The sequence below is a fragment of the Nipponia nippon genome, unplaced genomic scaffold, assembly GCF_047370975.1.
Source record: "Nipponia nippon isolate SJK-2023a ecotype South Korea unplaced genomic scaffold, ASM4737097v1 scaffold_5, whole genome shotgun sequence".
NCBI lineage: Eukaryota > Metazoa > Chordata > Aves > Pelecaniformes > Threskiornithidae > Nipponia > Nipponia nippon.
The window spans coordinates 9,278,435-9,288,812 of NW_028262369.1; the positions used below are offsets into that span (position 1 = coordinate 9,278,435).

At 46.5% G+C, this 10,378-nt stretch overlaps 1 protein-coding gene across 5 annotated transcripts in view; it reads right to left on the reverse strand.

The window, feature by feature from the left end:
• Positions 1-2,191, reverse strand: part of SMG1 (SMG1 nonsense mediated mRNA decay associated PI3K related kinase) — a 68,337-nt gene extending 66,146 nt beyond the window's left edge. For 3 of the 5 annotated variants that reach the window (XM_087731186.1, XM_087731188.1, XM_087731184.1), the window contains exon 1: positions 1,924-2,191. In XM_087731186.1, the coding sequence (XP_087587312.1) occupies positions 1,924-2,012 (89 nt within the window). In that variant the 5' untranslated portion in view covers positions 2,013-2,191. The remainder of the gene's footprint in view (positions 1-1,923) is intronic. The other 2 variants (XM_087731185.1, XM_087731187.1) reach the window with 2 other exon arrangements.
• Positions 2,192-10,378: the final 8,187 nt, after the last annotated feature.

Here is a 10,378-nt window from a genome sequence, read left to right on the forward strand (position 1 = left end):
TCAGATTTTTGCTTCTGCTGTGGCATTTGGGATAATTATTTTAGCAGCCCAGTTTACAGCAGCTGTACTTGAGAGCTAAGGAAGCACCGAACTACAGCATGGGGAATGGACCAGAGTCAGACGCTGAGGTAACAGTCTGACTTCGTTAACCAGCCTTATCACCAGGCAAAGCATTTCTGCAGCTACACTCTTACTCTCACCCCTAACACAACTGAACCTATTGCAGATAATGCTATACTGGAAAAAGCCAGCTTCCTAGCCCCTGTAAGATGTTATTTTTAGGCTAAAAGGTAGAACTTGTGACAAATTAATATGTCTAACCAGAAAGCATTTCTAGAAGCCATCCACTGCAAAGACACAAGATGTACATCCAGTTTCTTCCACGTGGGAAGGTCAGGAGTTAGGGTCCAGAATTCCAGACTGCAGCCCAGAAATCTGAAGCCAGGTAGTAGTTAAGGAGTAAGAGAGAGACCAGACTTCTTAATTCCTCCAAAAAAATCTAGATGCTCCAAGAAGATGTCACCAACAAGGTTTGCAAGTTTTCAAGTGAGGAAAAAATAATAAGTTATTTGATCAAGTAGCTCAATAACAGAAGAAATTAGAACTTAAATAACCATGCGCCACACACCATTAAGAATTGACTTGCCTCTAGTTTTAGCCCTAGAGGCTGCGCTGCTAGCTGTTCAAGCAAAAGGAAAGCTTCCTTCACAGTACCTACCGAAGTTACACCTGTTTCATAAGATCTACCTTCACATCCACTCAATTTTCCTAGTCCAAATCGCATACGACTGGGACTGTCATCTGTAAATACATTCCCAAACACATGCCACTCTGTTCTTTGCTGGAAAGTTTAAAAGTAGGATCCCGTATTGTATTAAACTTTCAAAAACACTAAAAAAGCCCCAAATCTTCCACATTAAAAAAGTTTAAGAAGCACCAAGTTTATTTACTATTTCTATGCGACAATTTTGACTCTTAAAATAGCAAAGCCCAGCAGTACAGCAAATACACTGGCATCGGATATATTCGGAGTAATCAAGACCTGAAATACACTCTCTATACTTGACTAAAGAAGTCAACAGACTTTGAATTTCACTTACTAAGAAGTACCAGGTATAAACACACCTTAAAACCTAACACATTGTATAAGCTCTCACCCCAGCCTACTGGCAGCTCAACTACTTTTCCCAGATAAAAAAGAAAAATATTCCTGTATTATTTTATTAACCCTCAAAAGACTACGAGTACTTCTGCAGCCCCTGTTCTTCTCTGATTAACTGCCAGCTGAAAACTAGGCTGAAAAAACGCGGGTATCAAGCCCACCTCCCGCCCTCCACCCCACTGCAGGCCCCCAAGGCTTCTGCTTTCCAGCCAGGCGTCTCCCACCGCGGGGTGCGGGGAGAGGGAAGCCGCTGCCCGCGGAGACGCAGCCGGCATCGCCCGAGACGTTACAGCGGGAGGCCGAGGGGAGGAGGGGACACCGGGAGAAGCGGGGGGAGGCAGGAGCGCTCTCGCCCGCCTGCTCGGAGCCCAGACCGGGGTCCCACCGAGCCCTGCGCGGTGACAGACCTGTCCCCGTACCGTCTCAGGCCGCCGGCAGGCGCGGATCCGGAAAGCCCCTCCGCGCCCCTGCCCGGCTGCCGCCAGGGCACGGCCGCGGCCAGCCCCCTCCCCGCCGCCTAGGCCCGGCGGCCGGCCCGCCGCCACCCGCCCCGCGCTAGGCCCGGCGGCTGCCGCCCGCCCCTAGGCCCAACAGCCAGGAAGTGGCTCCGCCGCCGCTCCGAGCCGCCGCGGCCCGCGCCGCCCCGCTCCCCCAGGCCCGGCGGCGGGGCCGGGCCGAGCCGCCAGCCGCGGCGCCCCGCTGCCCCGGCCCCCGCGCCCCGCAGGCGGCCGGGCCGCGCCCCCTGCCCCAGCCCTGCCCACCTGGGTTGCCAGTCATTCCAGCCCCGCGGGTGGTAGTGCTGCCTGCTGCCGGTGCCGCTCAGCCGAGACCCCGGGGCTCTGCGGCTCATTACCTTGCCCGAGACGGCATGGCCGGCCGGGCAGCGGCGCGGGACAGGGGCGGAGGAGGAGGAAGAGGGGGGAGAGGCGCGGGCGGCGGCTCCTCACTCGCGCTCGGCGGGCGGCTGCTGTCTCACACCGGAGGGAGGGGACGCTGCCGCCGCGACTGCTCCGGCTACTGCCCGGCCGCGCGGCATGCCGGGATCGCGGACATGGGCCGCCCGCCCCCTCCGCGGGGCACGCTGGGAGGGCGGGGGACGGGGCGCGGGGGCGGGCCGCCTCCGGCGGCCGCGGGACGGGCTTCCCCGCCCGCGGGGGGTCCCCGCCGCTGCCCGCCCCGCGGGGCCTCGGGCGGCGGTCTCCCCTGCGAGTGGGCGTGGGGGAGCGGGCGGCCGTCGTCGCCACCCCGCCCCGGGGCGTGAGAGGAGCGGGGGCCGCCAGCCCCTCGGGTCCTGAGGGGAGGCTCAGGCCCCTGGGCTGTCAGGGTCGGTGGCAGCCGTCAGGCGCCCAGCCCCTCAGCTGTGAGGGGAAGCCGGGGCCACTGAGCATGAGGGCAGCCAGGGGATCCCAGCCCGACCAGCGGGAAGGGGTTTGGGGTATCCCGGGCCTTGAGGGCATCTTGGCACCCCTGCCCCCTGAGGGGACCAGGGACCCGGGGCGTGAGGGGAGGCGGGGGCCCCCAGTCCCTCAGCTGTGAGGGGAGCTGCAGGGTCCCTGACCCTGGGTCCTGAGGGGAGCCCGGGGCCCCCTGGGCGCTGCGGGGACCAAGGTCCCCAGGACGTGAGGGGAGCCGGGGGCCCTTGAGCCTGAGAGGAGCCGGGGCTCCCAGGCCCCGAGCGGAGCTGGAGGACCCCTGCCCTGCTCCCATCTCCCCGTGTTAAGAGGATGTGGACATCCTCCCCCCACTTCCCTCTGCAGGGGTCTGTGCTGCCCCAAACCTTGCTGGAGCGTCTGCGGGGAGCTCCATCCCTCTGAACAGATCAGATCTTCATGCCCATGGTTCTCACCATTAGGACATATCACCCATGACTGCCAGGGAGAAGTCTGATGTTTGGCAGTGGCCAGCAAAAAGCTGACTAATCCCACACTAAACACTAACTAAACCCCTAAGGATTCTCCTCCTTCCTCCCTTCTTCCTCACAGCTGCTAAAATGCATTTCAAAAGCTGGCTAGCGAAATAGTGTCTTTCTAAGCCCGGGTGACTTTTCGATGTAAAGCAGTCGCCACATTTGCTAGAAGGGCATTTGATGCCCATTGTGGGGAAAGCCTATCTGTAAACAGGAAGGCAGGCAAATCTGAGGGGAGGAAAAAAGTCTCCTCAGTTTGGTAGATATTCTGAGTACATTTCCCAAAAAAAGATGTGAAGGCTGTCTCAGGCATATTTTTATTTCTCCTGCATGACCTGGAAACTTAAACTAGCTGATTTGATAAACCCAACTCCTGACTGCAGAATATTTCCTCAGTTATGAAAAATTATAATAGTTCAGTCAGATACTCAGCAAAGAGACCTGGGTAGATCAAACTCGTTTTTTTAATTACAATATCCTAGATTTGAGACCACTGAAAGACCTGAGGAGACTTTTAAAATTCCCCTGTGCCTAATACGCCACAGTTCTGTTGGTGACTTAGCTAAGACAGATGGCATACTGCCGCCTCCCTTGGTTCTGCTGGGCAGCCATCATCCTGCTGATACGTTCTTGTTGGCTTACAGTCCATAAGCAACGCATGCAAGACATGTACAGATTTCAAAATCAGTTTCAGGACAAAAAAAAAAAAATTCTATCACAAGGCTTCGTTGCAACATACTGACATTTTGATGCAATATGACCCAGTGCCCATCAGACTGTGTTTCAGCTGACATACGCTTGTGTATCTTAAGTGAATCGGTTTTGCAAAAACAATCAATTCCATGAGCCATGATAGATTTTTTTCCCCTTCTTTATAATTGAGATGGACATCCAGAATTACACAATATACAGCAAAATTAGGTTTTTATAAGTATAGCGACAGTACCTGCTGCAAATTTGCTGACCCTTTCGGACAAAGTCTAGCAGGGCCTCTGCCCCGGTGATGCAGCAGGTGATAATTTTTCTTTTCATTTCATGACTAAGTAGTATCCCAAGGGTAACAACATTAAATATTTGAGGGGCAAGGTAATACTAGGAATGTACTCTTAACTACCTTTCAAAGTAATTTAGCAGGGGGAGGCAAGAAAGAAAGCTGGCATGCTATGACCAACAACTGCCTGTGTATAGCAAGAGTTTAAGAACCACTGATGTAGTGTTTGGTACAGTAAATTTTTTATCAGAAATCCTGTATTCTAGTGGTGAATTTGCTGCAGTCTGTGTGGTCTAATGCAGATCCCTCTTCTGAGTGCAGTTGTCTCCATTTGCAAAATGCATCAGTGATGTTTAGCTTTCTAAACTGCTGTTGTGCACAGCCTTAAAACTGTAAAATGTTATATAGTTGCCAAACGAAAAGACATACTTGATCTGTTTCTACAAGGATGATTATATTGTGAAATTTGAACGATATTATACATAATAGTTAAAATGCTCATCAAGATTTGTGAGATAGAGCAATGATTATTTGTATAGCACTTTCGCAGCTGCAGATTTCAATCAGCTACTTTGCAGAGATGGATAAGGCCGTTCAGACACCACGCTATGAATGAAGAAGGCCCAGGGAAGCTGAGGCCAGGATTTTCAAAACTGCCTTCTAATTTTCTGTCCTGAAGTTCGGGACTTCGGTTTTGGATACTTAGTGGCCCGCACTGACCTCAGTTGGAGCTGTAGATTCTTGAGTCTTGTTAAAAAATAAATAAATAAGGTGACTAAATCTGGACCCTCTCAAAATAGAAAGATATGGACTTAAAAGAACTGTCTTAAATCTCAGAACGAGTCGATGACACTCAGAGATACGTCTCCCGTCTCACTCCCGGGCGTACGCTCAATCCACTCCATCAAACTGTCCACATCCATCCTAATGCGGAACTCTGGAGTGACAGACACTGTGAACCACACTTTTCCTGCTTTATAATTCATGGTAATGATTTCTCTATTTAATATATAGAAGAAAGCGGTATTAATCTGAGTGTTATTTTTAGTTGGAATAAAGTGCAGATTGTATATATTTAATGTGCTGAAATAGGGCGATAAGCACCATATTGCATCCTTTACCCCTTACTAGTTTATTTCCTTACTAAGCAGTATGTCTAGAAAAACCAGCATGTGCTGAGGAACACAAGTCACTTTTGGCCCTTGGCTCCCTCTGATCCATAACAAACCTACAGATTGAGAGAAAAACAATCAGCAACCCCGAGAGGGAAGGAGATGCTGTTTCCTCTTCTGGAAATAGGACAGAAGCCAAGGAGCAAAACAGTATTTAACTAGAGCAGAGACGTACCAGACGCCAAGATCCTATAGCCTGTATATTGCAGATGGATGCCACTTAAAAATTATAAAGGATTCCTAGAATAGTTATTCCCTATACCTGCCAATTCTACTGCTTTGGTGGCAGAATCCTGCTTTTATCAGTAACCTACCAGATTTTCCATTGAATGGCCCCATACGCTATTTTCTGGACATAGCAGACCCAAAGCACATGTGATGTATGGCCAATCTGTGCAGGAATAGAGAGCCCAGGGTGTCCAGAACATATTGTACTTGTGGCGCAGCACAGCCCATCAGCACATGCACAGTAGCTCCCTCAGGACTCCTGCTGTTCTCTTCATTTAAAATGTCGGCAGGTATCATGAGCTATGGAGATTGTACTGCCGAGCAAAGATACTGTCTGTCATGAGCAAATGGTGGAGTCCGCATTGGGGCCTACCTTGTTTCATCACAAACTGGCATTTTTCCTTATCCTTTGGTGGGTATTAATACAGAAATCCAATGTAAAAATAGTCCTGATAGCAAGACATATTGAACCATTCTAGGGTTTCGTGTTGAAAATCTTTTTAATGCAAAAGAAGTAAATCTTACGCTTTAGAATTTCATAACAAATACACTGTGATTTGAATACTAACAAAGATCATCTTTTACCTTCTTTTCTTCACATAAAATACTAAGGAAAATATTACTTTGCTATTTCTGAGTATTTATAAAACCACTTTGAATGTAAGTGGGAAAGCACATGGAACCATCTGCTCCATTTCCTCAAGGTCTTTTAGAGGATAACTTTTACTGAACAGTATTCCTCTACATCAGTGCAACAAATACAATACATTCACTTTCTTAGAACTTGCATTTTTGCTCTACTGAATTTCTTTAAGGCTATTACATCTTTAAGGCATTTTACGTCTCCTAGGTAAGGTAGCATTATGTACAGTATATGAGTTCCTGTCGCAGATATTCATTATAGATTTATTATATCATGGACTACAGAAGTTCTTGGTTGTGCGTATAAGCTGTTTCTTCATTTTCTGTTTATTAACAGTACACTTTTCTGTTTATTAACAGTATGCTTCCTTAAATGTCCTAGACATCATTTACATATTACCAGCAACAGTCATATATAATATATAATGGTTTTAAACTAAAAGAGGGTAGATTCAGACTAGATATAAGCAAGAAATTTTTTACGATGAGGGTAGCGAAACACTGGAAGGGGTTGCCCAGAGAGGTGGTAGATGCCCCATCCTTGGAAACGTTCAAGGCCAGGCTGGATGGGACTCTGAGCAACCTGATCTGGTTGTAGATGTCCCTGCCCATTGCAGGGGGGATGGACTAGATGACCTTTGAAGGTCCCTTCCATCCCAAAGCATTCTATGAGTCTGTGATTCTATAAACTGAGCACTTCCATTTAAGTGACTGGTTCCTAAACAAGTAGTCGTTGGAGTTACTTTGACCAGAAAAATACGTAGCCTAGAACAGTTGTAGGTCTTGAAATATTTTGTTCTTGAAATGTCCAAGGAAAAATGGTAGAAAAGTAAATTTTTTGTCAATAAAATCAGCCATATTACATCTGCTAAATTTTAGCCAGGGTTAAAATGGTGAGATAGCCCGAAGCAGTAATTTCCGTGCTGGTCTTCAGGAGAGCAGAAACTGCAGCAATCCTTTTGTGAGTTTTGGAAGTCACACAGAATGCCTTAGAGGAAAGTCATAGTCTGCATGCAGTGTCTTACGTAGTTAAATTGACAGGATCATAGCCACTTGGTTAAAAAAATTTCTCCACATCTCTGAAAATCAAGCTCTTTCTTTGTGGAACAGTCGCACATCTGATGACTGGTAGGCAATGCTGGCTGAGAATCAAATGTGCTTTACTCATACGGAATAAAATGTGTGCCACAAGCAGCAGTTCCCTCTCTTCTGTTCAATGAGACGGTGCCGTACCCAAGGTCCTGCCCAAGATGTTCTGCTATCTGCAAGCCGAACAGCGTGGCTGCAGATTAGTTCATGTTGCTGCAAGAGCTGGCTGTTTTGACTGGCAGCTGTTGGGAGATTTGTGCTGCTTGCATTATTTCTGGAGAGCCTGGGCAGAAGCTTAATGAGAAACACTGCATCCTGCAAGAGTGAAAAGCTGAATCAGGACTTACGAGCAATTGCATATTATGAAATGCTGCACAGTGCTGGAACGGAGCTGGCGTTCATTGTACTGCACTGCAGAAAAAGACTAAGTTGGAGCAAGAAGCAGTTATCTTTTACCGTGGATGCCAATAGCACAAGACTATTACACTGTGAAGTCCTTTTGAAAAATTAATAGTGTACTTGATGCTTCACCTTTCCGGTGAATCTGAGAATTTCCATCTGTTAAAATAACTGCTCTCTCACATAAATTTTCATGCTTACAGACCCAAGTTCATGTCATGTTTGTTGAAGGGGTAATTTGAAAGAGGCTGCCAGGAAACTATCAAGCCCTTAAGGCATAATAAGCCCAGGGAAATTTGTTTGGATGGTGTAATGAATCCAACTTGTTAATTTAGCTCAGTTTGGTGCTTATTGCTGATAGTGGAGTGCTATGAAAATTAAAAGAAAAATTGATCTAAGAGGTGTAGTACAATTAGAAGTGAAACATACAGTAAACGCCCCCAAGTTATTTATCCTTTAATCTTCTCTAATTTTAACTGCTTTTTCTAGGCTTATTTTCCTACCTGTTTTTTAATGTGTTCCGGGTCTCAGCTAAGTCCTTATCTTTCCATCTTTCCTTGAAGCCTCTGGAGAAGGCTTTGATGATATCACTAGAGATGTCACTTGGGTCATACCTCGAGTGACAGCTCGATAACCAGCCTTTATGAGAAAAAACATAGTATCAGAGCATGAAAGGGAGGAGCCATGGGGCCAGACTCAGAGAGAGATTTAAGCAGCAGGTCCTTATCCACCAGAGATCAGTGCTTTGACCTGGGCAGTCTTCCATGGGACTGATTTTATTTGTGAAGTACAACCAAATTATCTGTCAATTCTGCACACATTTCTCAAGTCCCACCCAGGTTTTCTCGTAGTCCTTCTGAAGGGTGTTTTTGTGGAAACTCACAAGTTGAGGTGTTTGATCGCAGAGCTGGCCATGGGACCAAAAGTTATTACTAGAGGACCCACGGCCCACCTGCTGGCCAAGAGACCACATAACCTCTGCCTCCATAAGAAACCATCCGAGAAGACAAAGTCTTTCACACCTCTGGGCATTTGCATGATAACATGCGACCAGGGTGGAAAAGCACTCATCAGCAGAAAACAAATGGAGTTGGACTCCTTCACTTGTGGTGTGTGGATAAAGCTGGGGTAAACTCAGGGTCAGCAGCAGCAGAAGTTGCTCTGCTCCAGCTCAACCGTGGCTCTTCTGCTTGGCGATACAGAGGACGGGCATCCCCGTGGCCACAGTCACCTGGCATTATCTAGAACAAACCCAGGAGGGTTCAAAGTCTCTACAGGGGGAACTGAGGCCTCAGGCACTACTTGGTTGAAATCTCACCTGCATAGTTGTTACTGCATGTTATTTTTGTGAGAAAGGCTGTGTCCGTGTCTAAATAATGACAAAATTCAAGCTGAATCAAATGAGCATAAATTGCCTTCTACTGCCAGATACATTCAGTGTGAAGACTTGGTATTAATTTGAGCCTGTGAAAAGCTTGGTGTGGGAGAGCTGTCTAGCATTATGTAAAAGAGAATCTGATTTTCCAAATAACATACATGCATTGTAACCGCCAAATCATCTTCCTGTGGTGCCCTATCTAAATCACTACAATTTCCAGCTTCTCTAACAACAGCCTTACAAACCACAACTTCCTTCAATACGCAGCTTTGACTCATCTGCAGGCCAGGATGAAAAAATAGTATGTGTTCTTGTGCATAAAAAGCATACATTATTCCTAGTCAATCTGAATTCTGACTTCTTCCCAATTTGCGAGTTTTGCTTTTGCAGCCTTCATAAAGTTCTCTTAACCCAGTTTTTGCATGTTTACAGAGAAAACACCAAGGATTTAATCAGAAATGAACATAAGAAAGACAGCAGATCTCATCATGCAGTATTGACATGTTCTTTTAACTTTTTTTTTTTATTTACACATAATTGATACTCCTTAGTCCCCAATACTTGTGATTTCTCCTGTGAAAACCAAGTTATTCTATAAACATTGTAAAGCTTTCTAGGCAGAAATGCCATCTTTCCTTATGTTTAGCACAGTAAGACCTTGATCTAGTTGGGATCTTGGAGCACAACAACATTAAGTCTAATAATTCTGCTATAGAAGAGTCCAAGAGCCTGAAGTCGGCGGGAGCACCATCATTTGAAGCAGAATGAGCCCCTAAACACAGCACATCTCTCTCCTTCTCTTTCTCTCTTTCATTGTTTTTCTAGACCATAGTTTACGCTATGCTTTTGCCCGGTTCCTTGTAGCACAGCCGTCCTCCATGGACCACAGCTCGTGCAGCCGATGTACACAGCCGTGTTACAGCCCTTTAATGCAGAGGCCTTTTAGCAAACATGATCAGCCTTTCATTCAGCTAGAAAGTAATCAGTAAGTGACATAAATTTATTGTTGTCTTTCACATAAGTTCCTTTAAATTCTTATTTAAGATATTAATTAGATTGTTTTCAGCGTATGGTTTGTAATTAATTAATTCTCTCCGTTCCTTGAACTTGTTGTTCCTCAGTCTCGCAGATACGACGATCATTCAGAATGAATAAAATTAACCTTGAAATAATCAGTAATGCACAAGGATAGTGCTTCATCATGGTGCTTTTTCTTGTTATTTCTGTTCACTGAATATAAAAACAGGCGATGTTTTGCTCTCTCGGCTCATTCATTCAGATGTTTTTGTAAAACACTGACACTAGAAGCTGCCCTGCATTTAGTCCATGTCTGATGTGCCCATTAGTTAAACACCTACTCTTCAAATAAATGGAATTCAGCTCCAAGCGTGCAGACCCAGTCCACCAACCC